Source organism: Anser anser (genome assembly GCF_964211835.1).
Source record: "Anser anser genome assembly, chromosome: 19".
NCBI lineage: Eukaryota > Metazoa > Chordata > Aves > Anseriformes > Anatidae > Anser > Anser anser.
The window spans coordinates 4,294,179-4,312,068 of NC_139740.1; the positions used below are offsets into that span (position 1 = coordinate 4,294,179).

General features: G+C 39.5%; 1 protein-coding gene across 2 annotated transcripts in view; it reads right to left on the reverse strand.

The window, feature by feature from the left end:
* MYH10 (myosin heavy chain 10) overlaps positions 1-17,890 on the reverse strand; it is a 103,134-nt gene that overhangs the window by 24,667 nt on the left and 60,577 nt on the right. For both annotated transcript variants that reach the window (XM_083805034.1, XM_083805033.1), the window contains 11 exons: positions 16,381-16,444; positions 14,641-14,739; positions 13,523-13,666; positions 13,121-13,216; positions 9,293-9,411; positions 8,719-8,871; positions 8,129-8,302; positions 6,193-6,366; positions 4,315-4,429; positions 603-796; positions 80-201 (listed from right to left, as the gene is read on the reverse strand). In XM_083805034.1, the coding sequence (XP_083661160.1) occupies positions 80-201; positions 603-796; positions 4,315-4,429; positions 6,193-6,366; positions 8,129-8,302; positions 8,719-8,871; positions 9,293-9,411; positions 13,121-13,216; positions 13,523-13,666; positions 14,641-14,739; positions 16,381-16,444 (1,454 nt within the window). The remainder of the gene's footprint in view (positions 1-79; positions 202-602; positions 797-4,314; positions 4,430-6,192; positions 6,367-8,128; positions 8,303-8,718; positions 8,872-9,292; positions 9,412-13,120; positions 13,217-13,522; positions 13,667-14,640; positions 14,740-16,380; positions 16,445-17,890) is intronic.

Below are 17,890 nucleotides of genomic sequence, written 5' to 3' on the forward strand. Positions count from 1 at the left end.
GTTTTTTTTTCCTTCCAATAATTGAACAAGAAACTTCATCTCAAAAATAAAAACCTCAAGAGACTATGCACATTGTTACCTCTGTCTAAATTCCTGGAAGACTATCCTGTTTGGAAATCCTTGTCGACAAATCCTTATTCCTTCCAAAACACCATTGCAACGAAGCTGATCTAGAACTAGGTGTGGATCCAATTTTCCAGCCTGGACAAACAAAAACACGATTTTTAAACTTTTAATTTGCAATCATGAAAAACTGCAGTTTAATTTTTCAAGATACTCTCTATAAAATCAACTGTCTAAATCGGGGGTGCATTTGGGAATACTGAGAAGATATTCATAGAATGGTTTGGGCTGGAAAGGACATTAAGGACCATCTAGTTCCAACCCTGCTGCCATGGGCAGGGACACCTTCCACTAGATCAAGTTACGCAAAGCAACTACTAGATCAGGTAGCACAAAGCATATTGGTCAGCGTGAAAGCTTTGCAACACCTGCCTTCTCATTTCAAAGGGAATACCCAGACAGCATGCATAATTTAAAGTGCATATAAATACTCTTATTAAGAAGGAGAAAGAATTCAAGGAGTAGTCTGTAGCACATACCCTCTTTTCATGATTTGGAATGATGCAGCGAACAAAATTGGGATTAGTGTTTCGGAGCGTTGCCATCAGCTTGGTGAGAGACTCTTTGTACAGTTGCCCAACAGTACGAAACATGCCCTTCTTGGTCTTGTATGCAGAGCCAAAAGCAGTCTCTGTTATTCCAGTGACCTGATCCAGACCGACAATACGATCCACTGGGAAGGACAAGAGAAAATAATTAAGTGAACCTTAATATTTGTCTGGTATAAAGATGCACAGAAAGAAGAGCAATAGTGCAGCAGCAAAAGCTTTGTGGAACAAATGACAGAAGATGCCATCAGTAGGCAAGGCAGTCAGCAGGTATTAGGGACGCTGTGCAGAAGCAGTGGAACCAGAAGCCACAAACTTATACAGCAGAGTAGTGTAGCTTTAGTAGGAACCTACTAAAATATCCAGCTCTTTACTTGCAGTTCCACATGACCAGTAAAGCCATTTTCTTTAAGTGAACTTTTAAGAAAGACAGTTGCCTAGAAACTGGCAATTCTTCGAATTCTTACCATACAAAATATTTCTGAGTTGAACATTTGGAATTAGTTATCTGTTCATATTTTTTTAAAATGAAGAGTCACTTATGACAATCATATAGGTTAAGTATGAGTTTTACTGAATGCTCAAATTTGTTTGAAGGCAATGATCTACAGAAGAGTTGGAAATAGTATTATTTCAGTGACAAGAGGGGAAAAAGTATTTGCCAGACTTTTGCTATTCAGAGATTTTGAATAATTCTTTCAAGTTTTATATACAACTGCAGAGACCTCCCTCACCAAAAGAGGGGTTTCAAAACAGGAAAACTGCACACCCATGCACTTCAAAGCTGCCATAAAGCATCAGAATAGAGAAAGGTTTTCTTTGATTTTGAAACATTTTGGGTAAGGATCTCCCTGGCTGCTTCTTTAGCAGCCCACATTACAAATCTGACTGTCATCATTAAGACCCTTAGGCCAAAAACATGAACAAGACTGTGATTCTATGTGCATGTCAACAGTTATTTGAACAGCTTGCTTAAACATGGAAAAAGATGGCTTACGTCTTAATAATAGTTGGTACTTAGTACTGAATAAACATACAACATGCATTGGTTCTCCATGAAATCAAGAGATTATGTAATTTAATTTTTATTATTACGTAATTTAAGTTTTTGTAATGTTATCTTTACATTCAGTTACACCAAAGCAAAGGGAAACACTACCAGAATTAGTTTCGTATATAAAGAATCAGAAAGTGACAGTATTTTATTTCATACTCGTATGCATATGGCTTTCAAAAATCTATACAAAACAGGAAGATTAAAAGCAGAAAAATACAGGGCAACAAGTTTGGATAACCACTTGCAAGTCTCATGTAGCACAGAGCAGAGCCCAGATCCTCCACACATAGTTTTAAATGCAAGAATCTATGCGGCTTATTAGAGTTAGAAGAATAAGTTGGTAGCAAGTTGTTCATAAGAGCATATCCCAAATACTTATTTTGGAGCAGAATTGAGTTCTACAGAAGAAGGGGGATAGAAATTACTGGGAATCAATCTTACAGAAGATGAATGTAACAACTTAACACGCACCCAACAGACACCACTAACAACTGGACACCATTCAGTTTTATCTGGCATATCTAAGACCAGGTACAGTTTTAAAATGTTGTGAATAAATCAAAATTAATTTGTGTGTCTTTTCTTTTGCTCCCCTCTGTCCTCCAACTATATTAAGGTGATTTATATTGAAATAATCAATATTAAAGTTAATATGTCTTCCCTGTAGGTTAAGAGCAGTCACTGAACAGCATGAATGAAATTACCTATTGGCTAGAACTTCTCAACTCACTCTCCAGTAATTTTTTTTATTTTTTTATTTTTTTAAGTAAACACCACTTGTAGCCTAAAGTATGTAGTATATCAAGAACAGCAGGCTTCAAGTAATAATTGCAAAGTTTGAAGCCACAAGCTTCACACACACATTTCAAAACTTGGAGAGGAAGAAGGGAAGGATGAAGAGGTTGGATAAAAATATCTAAAGCTTCTTCAAAATATCTAAGTAAGTGGTTTAATTTTAATACCTTAAAAAAACATGCAATTTCTATGAGGGGAAATATTAAACATGTTTTTAAAATACAACAACTCCAGTAAGTCAAGGAGAAATTTATTTTATTTACTCCACTAATAAAACTGCAGCATTTCTGATAGTTTTCATAGATTCTTTACCTCCCCTTCTCAAAAGCCATACCTACATTCTAAACCATCCAGAGTTTTGTCAATGTTGGACTGCAGAAAGAAGCTTGATAGTGTTATAAAGCTTATGCATTGTCTCAAATACTTGGAGCTACCAGAATTATCATTTAAGAAGCAATTCTGGAACTAGGAAGCAACAAACCTTTTCATCTGCAATGCTTAAATGCAATGCATAATATAGATGCTATATGTATGCAGCAGCAACTGAATAGGTATGCACTCAGAACATTTGCCTTGTGGAGGTATACCTAAATTTAGCATGAAATGAAAAAGTTCATGCAAGCCTACGAGCAAAAATGGTTTTCCTGTAGATACAACAGCCCTGCCTTTAGTAGGCCTATGGTTTTTATATCCATTCACCTGGTGGATCATGAAGACCAGTAATATTGTCATAGAAACAGGCTCTCTGAATATTCTGAATCTCTAAGGCAGAGAAACAGCAAAAACAGAAAGACAGAAGAGCAGACACACAAGACACTTCAGTTAGTATACAGAACAGGTTTATCAATTGCAAGCAGACTTAACTGTGCTACAAAGGCTATTAGGCCGTAACATATTCCATGCACATTTCAATTATCTGTGGAAGCAGGTTTTGAATGTTTGGACCAAACCACTTTCATTTCTACACATGTACGCAAAAGGGAAGGAGCAGATCCCCAACCAAAAAGTTCTTAATATATTCATTATAACACCTCTCTGCAGCTGAGCCAAGTAAGTACTCCTGAGAAGATGGAAACTCTGAATTAACCTACAGCAACACCTATATCACAAGCTGGAATTTTTCCTGGAGTAAGAAAGTACAGGCTTTATGCACTATGACATGTAAATATACTGTTATTAATATACTGTGATGTTAAAAACTATAAGAGTCCCTGCTTAGTAGTTATTTGGCTATTTCTGCTTCTTGGAGCATTTTGGGAAAAAATGGCGAGAAATACTTTAAGTTGACGTGCAGGTTAAACCAGTTAAACAGCAACGTGCAGTTTAGTAGGAAAAATATTGCATTTGATTTTAATATGGAATATCTAAGCACTGGTTTGGCTGTTAATGAGTTTTATTTCAGGAAATAAGTTTTCCAGGGTATCACCCACCCCTGCACTGTGCTGCTCATGTAAGATGCAGCTGTTTATATTCAGGACTTCAATGCAGCAAGTCAGGAGTTTTAGACATAATTCTACAGATAAAATTTGACACAGGTTAACAAGTAGTAGGTGAGTTATCAGTTCAAATAATGAATGTGAGAAGCAGCTACTCAGAAATGGTATATGTGCAAAGGGCCGTAAGAGCAACGCAGCTTCCCTCTTGTACTTTTGGTACTAAACCATAGAGAAAACACTGTAGATATTTACAATGAAGAGGTGGAAGTGAGGACAGAACAGGCACAAAAAAAGAGAACTAATCCAGCAAGGAGAAATCTCTAACAACTTCTGTACTCAGAGCATGACCTCTTACCATCTTTCCAAAGTTCTGCAACAAATTTGTCAGAAGACTGGTGCAAGAGTGTAGCCACGTTGTCATTCAGGGGGTCCATGTTCTTCATCAACCACTCATCTGCCTTGTAGTCTACCTGTAGAGCAGACAAATTGCAAACGGTCACAATATACTACCAGCCTTAATTTTAGATTTTCTTAATTTTAGATTTTCTAGCTTTAAAAATAAGCTTTCAAAACAGTATACTGATAACTTTTCTCCCATTCTTTTTAATATTCGCTTGCCAGAAGTTAGTTGTCTCTCCTCAGAGCACTTCAAAGTACCACTAAAACGTATTGTTCTCTTGAAAGAGTAAAAGTAAATAATAATGAATTCAATTTAAACTTAATCTGACTTTTTGCTTACTAGTAGCTAGCATACATTTCTCAGCTTAGCAGCATTAACAAAATAAGGCTTTGCTGTTTGCTGTGAAGATGTAGAAAGAACTCCAACACAGACCTTAATTATTGTACATAAATACCTAGGTTAAACTAAGAACATGCTGAAAAAATAAATTTTTAGTTTCACTATAGCAGATCTACCTAAACATTTTGTTCTATAAACAAAACAAGGAAAGATCTTATCTTTGAAAGAACCAGTTCTGTGGTTTTGCCATGAAACTATAGCTCAGCAGTTGCAAACTCCATGCTACCAACATGGACTTCATCACAATGCAAAAGAGAGCTCTAAAAAATAAAAATCTAACAGAACCTCTGGGTAGCATGGTTTTGCTTCAACCAGACCAAAAGGTAGCTACTTCTAAATAAGGACTTTGGAAGGCAAGCCAAATACAAATACTCCCACCATCTAAAACCAGCTGAGAGCATCTTAGTCTTTCTTACAGGAAGATATTTTACAAGGATTTCACTTTTGAAGGAAATACACACTCAGATTGGTAACTGAAAAGCACCTTCTGTCAGAAGACGGTAACACAATGAATGCAGGGCCAGTATCACAGAAGTGCCTGCAATGTTCTGAAGAATGGCCGGCTGCTGCCAAACAACTACTTCTTTGTACTTGGGTACAAAGATATTTTACTTCATTTTGATTATCTAAAGGCAATCTTTTGTTTCACAGCCAATTTACTATTAACTGTAGCAACAGTGATTGACTATTTCTAAGTTATTATTTTAAATATTGATGCAACACATTTATTTTACTTTTTGCTACAATTATCTAGTTGGTGCCACCAAACATTAATGAATAGATATCATTAATATTTTAAATTAAAAGATAGTACAATTCACAGTCAGTTTCTTCTAAATCAGGGCAAGAAATGGTACTAGGATTAAGTTTGGCTATTTATGAAACTGGTTACATAGTATGACCCTACAGAATAGACTTGGTGATCATGAAATGTCTACAAAATGCTGACAAGGATTACATGGCTGCTTCATGGACCAGTTTACCTTGCATCCAAGCTCTGCCCCTCAGCAGAAAAATAAAGGTTGAATTAACAGTAAAGGTGAAAGGGTATCAGCTTAGCTATAGAAGGGAACAGTCTTGTGTTGAACTGAGGGAATAAAGTTGAACACGATGGTACTGACATAGCCCTGCTTATGCATTATCAACTTGGGAACAGATACTCTGAATAGACTACTCTAGTAAGCCCTGAAGAAACTCACCTCTAAGGCCTGACAACAAAATTTCAGTGAATTGAAATATTTATTTAATATTAATATTTTTCATTTCTGTCTGCTATTTGGTAACAAGAGTTCCACCAGGGCACTCCCTTATGTCCAAGAAAATAAAACCAGGCCACCTTCTTGCACAAGTACTTCTAAATTTGGTAGCTATGTACTTCATAACACTTTCCTTAAACCAACGTTTCTAACCAAGTATCTAATATTTAACTCTTACCTTCCCTGCATAATGAATAATGCAGAAGTCTGCTTTGTCCTTGAGCTGTCTTGGCTTTTGGAATTTGGAGTGGGTTCCTTGCTCTTGGACCAATTTTTCCACAAATGTTTTGTCAGTAGCTTTAGGGAACCAGCATTCTTCATCCAGTAATGCTAACACACCAGGAGGATTTGCCTGAAATTCAGATGGATTTTATTTGTGTTACTATTTAATATGCATATATTTCATAATATTTTGTATTCAAAACACGTAATTGAATGCCACAATAAAAAATTGATCCTAGTATGATATAAATTAAAGCAAACTGTGGGGGAATTCAGCTCCATGAAGGCATTATGACTGGTTCAAACAAATTCATTCCAATGTATATGGACTCCGATAGAGCTGACCTAGTACTGCCTGAAGCCTTGCTTTCAGACGAGACTGGAATAGATGACCTCCAGAGTTCCCTTCCAAACATTTCTACAGCACATACCTATGCAGCAGCTCACCCAGATTTCCACAGTAGTTACTGTCATGCTTTAATGTTGGCAAAACTGAAGACAATTATCCCTCCCAGCCACTTGATGCTACTGTGGCAGCCACCAAGCCTTCCCTTGCCAAGCCTTGTGTTGATATGCAGTAGCAGCATCCAGAGGGATTCAGCAGGCTTAACTTCAGCAGCCAGCAGTTTTATACACTACTCCATTAGAGGGTTTGTTTATTCTTAGAATGAAGTAGGGAACAAGCAACACTTGCATTGTACAGCTGTAGAATTGTTTGACAATCATTTTCCTCAGGGAAGACAGACTGATATACACAGGAACAGAATGGAAAAATAGTCCATAAAGATTTGTATTTCCTAAGTTCCTAATGAACTCAGAAATTAAACATTTGAAGATGTTTATATTTTGCCTACTACATAGCATCACATACTTCATTTGCTGAACAATTAAGACCATACTGACATTTCCTTTAAAAAAAAGTACTTCAATGCATTTTAGAATATTCACTTAAAACATCTGCATATTGAGAACACCCCCATTCTGAAGCCTCCAGTCTTTTTGGCAGAGATTTTACCTTCCAAGGAGACAGAACTTTAAGCTCCACTCTCAAAATGCAACATTTTGATAACTGAAATAAGATTTCCCTTTTGTTACTGCAACAGAAGAAAACAACCAAACAAAAAACCACCAATGCCAGAGTGTGTCTGTTCTGCTCTTCAGGATGCACAGCATCATTGGCACTGCCGACTCTGGGTACTCTAGAGTACACACAGATGAACGTACAGAGCAGTAACTGCAATGCTCTAGTTTTAATTAAACAGAGTCATAAAATAACTTTGACAGCATATTTCTGACATGCAAAGAGAACCTTGCAGGAACTATGATCCTCAGTCCTCCAAGTCCCTTCCTGAAACCAGCTGTTCCTACTGCTTTGAAGTCTTATTCAGCTTCTGTATATTGAGCAGCCAGAATATCAAAGTGCAGCGATAACACCACCTTTAAAATATTACTGTCCTATTCAAAAGGCAGATTTGCAAGAAAGTTTATCCTAAATGGAGTTTCAGATTTTTTTCCATTGATTTCAAATTATAAGTTTTACCTTAAGTCTTGAAAAGCTTTCTTACTAAGTCACCACACTAAAGCTCCTATAATGCACTGCCATGGTTTAATATGAAAGTGAAAGGACTAGACTTCATTAGTGCAAGGGAAAAGGTATAAAAATAGTTGCTTATTATCTTTAGCAGAGTGTTTCACCCTAATATCGGGTCAAAACCCCTTAAGGATAAATACTTTTTATTAATACGTGGCATTTTAGGCCTTGGAATTCAGCATTCAAGTTAACTGTTTCCACGATAGCTTTGCAAGAAATCTCTGTACAGTCCTACAATTTGCAAGACAAACCCTTGAGATGAACCTCTTCTCCTTAGAGTATTATTAATGCACAAACTCACAGGTCTTTCGATCAAGTCAATGCAAGGCTGCAGATCCAGTCCAAAGTCAATGAAATTCCACTCTATACCCTCTCGTTGGTACTCCTCTTGCTCCAGGATAAACATCGTGTGGTTGAATAACTGCTGAAGCTTCTCATTGGTGTAGTTAATGCAGAGTTGCTCAAAGGAGTTCAACTACAAAAATAACATTAGTAAGCAAGAATAATTCAGTGACAGGATTTACCACACATTTGGAAGTCAAAAATTTGACCTTGTAAGGAAATCCCCTGAAAGCCCTGCAACATTCAAGTACATTGTAAAGAAAATTGGAAAACAGGTTATTCAAAGTCTCTTATGTTCCCTGGTACCTATACTGAACTAGCACGTAATAGGGAAACATAATTGTTGTAGAAACATCACATATCAGAGAATGGTTTACTGTTTGATTTTTTGGCACTATAATTCAGGGTTGTCAAAGCATTCATGTGCTACAAACCCCAAAACCCTTCTGCAGCCTTGGAACATGCATGTGTTTAGTAGCTCTACAGTTAATCCTGAACGCACAACAACATGGGGAGGAAAAGAAAAATCTGATCAGTGTTTTAAAATACCTCAAAGATCTCAAACCCAGCAATATCCAGAATTCCAATAAAAGACGCTCCCTGTCGTTTGGTCCTGTCCAAAGCTTTGTTAATGCGGTGAACAAGCCAGCGGAAGAGGCGTTCATAGGTGGCCTTTGCCAAAGCTTCCACTGCAAAGTCTGCCTGTAAATCCAAACAGGAAAGTTTATTTACTCTGGAAAAGTCATCAAAAGAACACGGACATGGATGTTATCAAAAATAACTGAGCAACAACAGAAGTTCAACGGCGTTAATACCACTGGGGAAAGAAAACAAGCAGCTGAAATAGTATGCAGTTTGATGTTATGTTGATGCGTTTCTACACAGTACCATAAAAACAAAAGCTCTATGCATTTGGTATGTATAACTACATGAAAGGATAAAACCAACAGAAGGCCAAGGAAAAGGAAGCTTCTTCTACTCTACCACTGACTTTTACCACTTAAAGGATGTTTAATGAGGACAGCAAACAAAGTTGGTGCCAGTATGCATTTAATGCCACCTTTCCTTATTAAGAAGGAATCAGGATGAGGTACAGTTTCATCTTCATAGCACCACAACTTACTTGTTCTTTGGTCTGGGCTTTCTGAACGTAATCTCTGCCGACTTTGATGCGTGGTGTCAGTATGGCCCGGGTGAACTCCATCACGTTCATTCCCAGTAGATGGCAGAGTTTCTGTGCAACTGGAGATTGAAGTAATAAATGTAAGTGCTTAAATCCTCCACAGCAGCTAGCAACATGGGTGAAACAGGCTACTGACAAAGGCATTCATGAACCAACTGAAAAATTTAACAGCTATTCAAAATAGCTGTCAGGAAGATGCGCTTCTCTTGTGGACAGACCTACCCTACTGCAAAGCCTGTGTCTGTGGGACTTCATCCCAAAAGTTGACGCAAGTGTCTACAGAAGTACCCACTGAACTTCCTTAAGGGAATGCGGAAAATGCTACATTTCACAAAGTTACAAGGAGGTCATGCAGCAGTCTATTGCCCACACACAGGCCTTCATTTCATTACTTTAATGGGAACATTTTCTCACCTCCAAAAAAAAAAAAGCACAGCATGGTGTCACACATCAACTCCATCACGTTAAAGGTTGCTTAAAAACCTGTGCTTCAGTTTAGGCAGGTATGGCAGCATAATGCTATGAATGCTTGTATTGTAGACTACAGCAAAATACATTGTTTATACAAAATATTATAAACCCATGTTTTAAATTGCTTAGAATAATGCATACAGCAGCTCACTTTTAGACAGCTTGAATTCTCCTGGTGTCCTGGTTCACTGTTTGAAATTATGCGTTACCCACACCCTCATCAGATATTCTCGCTGCATCAACCCCTTTTTTCAAATAACCTTTCCAATAGGCTAGGTGCTTATGATTCCAAATGTCTAAAAATGAAAGTGACGCTAAAGATATTTTTAGGTCTGGGTAAGTGTTGCCCTTTAGCAGGAAGCTCTCCACACTCTACTCAGTAAGTATTTCAACCTCTTAGCTTTCTAGTTTGGCAGCTCATTGTTTTACTGTTGAAATAAAAATATTTTTTTATAAACCTACATTAAAAAAAGATAATACCAACATAAAAGCAGAGGATGTTTTTGTACGGTATTCAAAATGCTACTACTTGATTTTAAAGTCTGCAGTTCTGTCTGCTACATGTTCATTAGAATGGTTCACACATCAAAACATAGCTGCATCAGTGAAGTTAACATGGCATCACAAATTGAGTATTCCTTTCACTTTAGCTACCTACATGAGCACTTGTCAGGCACAATCTGCCCTTAGTGAAGCCATACCGGTGACAGCCAACTTGACTTCACTAAGGGCAGACCGTGCCTGACAAATTTGGTGGCCTGCTGCAACAGGGTTACAGCATTGGTGGATAAGGGAAAAGCAACTGACATCACCTTCCTGGACTTGTGCAAGGCATTTGACACTGTCCCCCATGACATCCTTGTCTCTAAATCGGAGCTGCATGGAGGTGACGGATGGAGCACTCGGTGGGTAAGCAATTAGCCGGATGGTTGCACTCAGAGTCGCGGTCAGTGGCTCAGTGTGCAGGTGGAGATCAGCGACAAGCGGTGTTCCTCAGGGGCCAGCACTGGGACCGGCACTGTTTAACATCTTTGTCAGGGACGTGGACAGGGGAACTGAGCGCACCCGCAGCAAGTCTGCCGATGCCACCGAGCTGTGTGGTGCGGTCGACGTGCTGGACAGAAGGGCTGCTGTCCTGAGGGGCCTGGGCAGGCTGAGAGGTGGGCCTGTGCGGCCCTCGTGAGGTTCAGCAAGGCCAAGGGCAAGGCCCTGGGTCTGGGTCAGGGCAATCCCAAGCACAAACACAGGCTGGGTGGGGAATGGATTGAGAGTAGCCCTGAGGAGAGGGACCTGGGCATGTTGGTGGATGAGAAGCTCCACATGAGCCGGCAGCGTGTGCAATTGCAGGCCAGAACAGCAGCCATATCCCGGGCTGCACCAACAGCAGAGACAACAGCGGGCCATGCTACTTCACTCACTTGGTTTCCCTCCTTCAGTTAAATCATTTAAAAGCGCTCTGTGCAACTTTTCTATCACTGACATGTAGGATTGTTTCTTTTTTTTCTTCATCTTGATCAATGTTGCACCAAAACCAACATACAACTCATCTTGTTCACTTACAGCTGAGGAATGTCCACTTAATTGTCCACTGATTGTAGCAAGCCCTGGCTATCCGACTTTTACTTTCTGGATAATGCAAAGATGCTGGAAAAGCTTCTGTTACAGTTGAAGTACAAACCTTATGAAATTGCTTATGAACCTTTTGGAAGAAAGGCTTCTAAACCTGGCAAGTGTGAATTGGTTCTGTAAAAACAGCTTCTCTCTCCCCTTCCTCCAGGACTGCTATATGAACTGTTTGCTATCTCTTATGTTTATACTTGAAATGGTTCTTTAACTATTCCTTTTTTTTTTTAATCCACGTTGTTTGGATTCACAACTTTACTACCCACACAAATTCCTTCCTGTCTATGGGGAGACAAATCTGCCCTATTTCAGACACCTCTAAACTTGTCACTGTCATGACACTTATTTCTCTGTAGTATATTAGGGAAACCCATCAGTGAGGTGTGACAATACAGATGACAAGCAGATGAAGATCAGTTTCATTCCGTGTCTTTAAAACGGTACAGTAAAAAAATATCACCAGATAACCTAGTAAAATAGTTTTAAAATGCAGGAGAACAGCAACATGCTTTAACTGCAATTTTATCTTTTCAGCATCTTCACTTTTTTATTCAAAATTCTATATTCGGTATTAAAATTATTCAATAGCACACTATTGGATATAGATATGCTTTAGAATTCTATGCCCAAAACCAACAGTAATAAAACAAAAGTGAAGATAGTCAGAAAGTAAGAGGCATTTATATCTTTCGTACATTCCACCTTTTAAATGGAAACATACTCCTCTGAGCTGCCTCAGGTGACACTAAAAGCCCCAAAACCCAACCACCCACCCAACCTTTCTTTCTCCCTGCAAAACCCCAAATGCCAACTGCCAGCCAAGTGTCCAGTCAGTGATTGTCGAGCTTTAATCCATACCTGCTTGCTGGAGTACTTTGGGCAGCAGGCCACTGCCCTGGGAAATCACAAAAGTTTTGGACACTCCAAGCAGTACGCGCACACAGCAATTTAGGGCAATTATGAAACAAGACAGACAAGAATTTGATTCGTGCGTGTGCAGCAGGTCTCATGAATGATTCCTACTGCTCCATGCACTGAGGTCCGTTCTCAAAGCTGACTTTCCATGACAGCCTTTAAAAGGCCACAACTGAAGTACTAAATTCAAAATCTGAGAACTGCTTCATCAGCTATTTTAGTGAAGAAAGAACTCCTCAAAACGCTGATTGCATTGCATTTAGGGTACTGATAAATTTTAGTCACACTACCATACCACTTCAGAAATCAGATTTTCTGAAATATAGCATTCTTACATTCAGCCGTTTCACTATGGAAGTTGTGCTTGGCTCCAGGGTTCTTATCATTGGCAAGAAAACTGCTGTCAGGAACCAAAGAAAACAAATGGATTTAAGCATGCACTTTTTCCTAGTGCTTAAGTCTTTGTAGATAGCAATAAACAGGACTACAACTGAAATACTTAAAGTTTAGAAGCAATGCAAACAGCATAAATTCCGTTGATGGATACCTGAATTTGTCTGCTTTTATGAGAATGGAAGATGAGAGTTTTAATAACTGCCTGTTGGCTACTACCATCGCAATCATGGTGCCTTTTTGCCAAGAAACTTTAACAAGGAAGCTCAGAAGGCTGCTCTGTACCCAAAGATATGCACTAAACAAACGATAGGAAGAAAACTGCAGCTCAAGTTAAAGGAAGCCATACAAGCGTGACCAACTTACCAGTATTCTCCGGCATAGAGGCTTGATCGGTATTTCTCTCCTTCTTAAAGGAAATATTCCCAAACTGTAGCACTGAAGACACCACTTTCAGCATTGCTGTGTTAACGAAAGACATATGCACCAGTTTAATTGAAGAGAGTTCAACTTAGCAAATTTTTCTTCTGTTACTTACATCATTTTCCTTTCAAACTTGAAGCACAAGTTCAGAAAGGAAATAAGTTTGTACCACACATTTTAGGCAAATGTCTTTAACTCAACTCTAAGCTTACATTAAGCAAACACTTGTTGCAGGCTGTCAAGACACCGAAACAACATTAAATTTGGTGACATTAAATTAGCAAGTGTGTACACACGTGCACGGGACAAGAAGTACACTTTAACAATCCAAGAGGCTTAACTTACACAAGATCTCGTCATGTGAAAATCCCATGATATGCATTGCTTCCATAGTCTCCTGAAAGTTATCCTTGTCTTGTTGCCCAGGAATAGGGATGTAGCCATTAGATAAAAATCTGTAATTGTTAAATCCTTCAAGCAGCAGGTCAGCTGTATTGGGGGTAAAGGAGAAGAGAAAGAACAACAAGCTAAGGAACTGCTGTTCACACCCACCTGTACACTGTTTTCACTAAACACACAGCCTATGCTTTACAAAATCAGTTCCTCAACTATGGCTACAAGCCATTATACCAGCTTAGTAATTCATTCTTTTAAAACTAAAAAGATAAGTATACCCTAAAAGCTGAAGCCAGATTCCCAGAACACCTATCTGAAGCATCCTACATTAGCTCTTTAATGCATTATGCCTGCAAAAAGAACATTACCTGACTCAGGTCTAGCATAATCATAAATCCCTGTTTCAAGTACCCTAAAACAAGCATCTCTATTCGAAGGTAACAGACACAAGCAGAAGTGGAGCTGGGTATTGATGATAAACAGATCAAGGATGCTAAACGCAAGTTTATTTAACACAGGACAAAAAGTGGGTCAACTCTCTGAAGTCTGTACCTTCAAATAGTTTCACTTATCACAGCCTAGCAGGAATCCCCAGTTACCAGGAGAAAAGGGTAGAAGATAACCAGCACAGTACTGCAAAGGGTGAAGAAAGCCTCATGAAAGTTTCATTATGTATTGACGAAATGGCTGCTATTCTCCCTGGTTTGAAGGCACTGCCCGGTGTGGGTACGGCTGTCACTGCCAACCAGATTTGTTATTAATCAGCTGGGAGCACACTGCCGTTTCAATCCAGCGATTCCTGGCCAGAGACCGAGGACACCAGGCTGCCCAAACAGGACTTTGTCATGTAGCAGCCGTTTGCTTGAAATGCAACAGTTGTTTGACAGCATACTTGACAAAACACAGAAGTTACTTCAAAATAAGCCACCTGGCTTTTCATTTCTTTCTTCTTTTAAAACTCGCTGTTTCGAGACCAAACAACAGTTCAAACTCAACTGTGTTAACACTAGAATAACAAACTCAGCACACAAATGCAACAGATTTAAACAGTGAGATTCTTAACTTACACTTGAGGTGCTCTCCTGCTCCGGCTAGCAATTGATAGAAGATATGAAACGTCCGCTCATCTTTAGCCTGACGAACAGCGCGAGACTTCTCCAACAAGTCTGATTACTGCTAGTCAAGGATGCTCTAGAATTTTTGGTAAAAAAAGCCATCCAGTGCACACGGAACTCAAAGCAGGCTATATAATTATGTAAGGACCAAAAGGATCTTTAATACTAATGACGGAACTACATCCAATACAAACTTTCAGTAACTTGAAATGAGGGGTTTCAAATTCAGACAGATAGAAGCCCACATTTAATTCCAGCAAACTCGTTTCTTGGATGCTGTCTACATTTCCCCGCCACACACAGCTGATGTCTGTAAGGGATCACTGAGACCTAAGTGGGAGGGGGAGCTGGTCTCATTCTTTTTCAATCATTCTTCTATTAGGACTTGAGTCCTACTCAAAGTACCAAAAACCCAGCAGCTGCTGAACACTAAAGTACTCTTTCTAGTACATTCAGCATTTCTTTCAAGTATATATATATTTTTTTAAACAGACTATTCTTCATTGCCTTTAAAAAGTTTCCAAACTCGAATTTGTGCAGCTGATAGTGTCCAGTAAGCTGCAACAAGCTGCTGTGTTACTTAAATTTTCATGTCTTGATATTCCATATTGTAAAACAAATGTGGGACCACTATTTGAAGTGACACAAAGGCAAGTTCCTGCGATGAAGAAAGAATTCCCTAAAAGATAAATCCTCCTGTTTTCATAAACCTCTGGGCAAAACTATTCAAAACTTTCATAAAAGCAAGAACTGCCCTCGTTCCTGTACTAAGCACCAAATTGAAAAAAAAGTTGTTCAACATTAAAGCATATTTTGAATAACTGCAGGTTTTTCCCAGCCTTATTGGGAAATTATATTTTATGACAGTACCAAACACACACGCTATCCTTAAAATGAAGCAGTGTAACTCACAGGCACAGAATGAAAGCTTAGTTGCATCAATGTTTATGATTAATACTCACAAGATATTGTTTACCAAGGCTCTTCATTTCATAACTTTATGGCCACCCTGTTTCTATTCCCCACAGAGAAGCAGCTAAACAGACTAGAAAAGTTTACACATCCTTAGAAAACAACTTTAGAGAAGGCTTTCAGGATAAGTGTTTTTACTTGTTCTTATGCAATCACACATAAAAATGGACCTTAAAACTACAACTGAATTAGGCTTCAGCGTTAATTGGTAGTAGGCCTTGTGTTGCCGAACCTCCCCGGTATCCAGAAGCCCTGCAAAACCAGAAGGTGACCGGCAGGACAGCACCTCCAGCGCTGTCACTCATTGCTGAGCACCATCTCCATCCCAGCAGAGAGCTGCTCTTGCAGCACTGAGGGGCAACCTTTGGCACAGTACAGTGGTTCCAGGTAGGAAAGTGGGGTTTTTCTGGTGTCCCCTCAGAAAGATAACATACATAGAACAAGCACGCTTGAAATAATTCCTTTGACAAACCCTGTTTTTAAGTCTAGCCTAAAATTCCAGCAGACTTCAGAGTGCTAAGTGTTGGTATATCCAATTTCTAAGCCTGAGGAAGCATGCCGGCTTCATGACATTCAAGCACTTGTTTTGAAACAAAGGAGGAGAGACATTGTCAAAGGAATCCAGAAATATGGTAACCTTTCACCACATTCCAACAAGATCAAGGGTTAAAAAACATTTGAAACTTGCATTTCACACTGACGTAGCATGAAGGAGGATACATGTCTCAATGTTGGCCCCGACAATATAACCAGTAACATCAAAGTTAATCCTAATGAACTTGCCCTGCAAAGAAAAAAAGATTTCTGTAAGTACTTATTTTTTCATTACGACAACTCAGCTGTCTGTATGAAAACAATGCAACCTGCACGTTGGGTAATAAGCATTTCACACAAGTTCAAGTGAAAACTTCTCCATTCAGCGTACTCGTCCCGTCAGTGGAACACGTTACCCTGCATTCAAACACTTTCTGAAGACTGATGCACCAGGACTCTCACATTGACAGAACACGTTAAGTGTGAGTAGAGCAATGCTGAAATTTTCTGTGTGCACATTTCTATGGAACACCAACATCCTCAGGCATGCCCACATTTGCTCTACCTGCAACAATCCCAAATCTCCATATGCTGCCTACCCCAGCCATCACAATCCTACTCCCTGTCCTAGGACCAGGCTGTCTGCTACCTCCACGGTCTCTTGTCTAGCGGTTGTAAAGAAGGGACCTAGAGAGACAATACACCCCTTTCTTCCACACACATCTCCTTTTCCCCACAAAGGAGAAAATACAGAGCATACTTCCCCCACACGCTGGCTTTTGGGAAGAAACTGGTTGCAAGTGAACACATCGTACTGGGTCTCAGAGTTCAAACAAATCAGTTTCAAGCCACTTCAGTTCCCCAGCCTGGTTTGTCGCTTGCCACAAACGGTCCCCACTGGTTCTGTCTTGGATTTGGACCACTTCTAGTCTCTGTGCTCATGAAACTGGTATTTCCCTGGATGCAAGTGTCTGAAGAAACCAGTGGGAATACTCTGCAACCACACCAGGATCTCTGTTTTCATCACATGCAACTTCTATAGTCTTATCTACATAGAAACAGGTTTTGGAGCTCAGGGAGTATCACAGCAATTTGCTAACAGCCAGCTGAATGCTTCTTTTGATGATATCTGCACAAAGTCACCTACTAATATCTTCCGTGGAGCCCTTTTGAAAGCTTTCTTGAAATCATTATCCAGGTCCTCCCATATCTCAAGTCTGACAGATTATTGCTATTAGTACGTTAAAGAGAATTCCTGTTTGGCGGATCCCTTTCGCTCAGGGAATGTACTACTGATTTCCATATTAAATATTCTGCTCTACTAGTGTGGAGAATAGATGTATTCCAGCAATGGCCTGACCCACTAAGTGTTTCCGCAGTACGCTGCCACGCTGCAGAATTACAACACCTGAACAAGTTACCGCAATCATTCAAACCATCACTTACCAGAACACCCTTGACCTCTTGGTTCCCTGATAAAGCCCATTCATGCCAAAAAGGTTTGTGTGTACAAGCCTGACTGTGCTTCTCTCCCCAGCCAGGCCAGAGCACCCAGAGAAAGGAACCCCCAAGCCAGCCTTACCTCGACTCGGCCTCAGAGCAAAGCGACTGCTCTGACTCAGTTGCACACCCTCAGCTCAGGGATTTCTCCAAGTTTTAGGAGAACTGTTGGAATACTTCAAATTGGCTTCAGTGC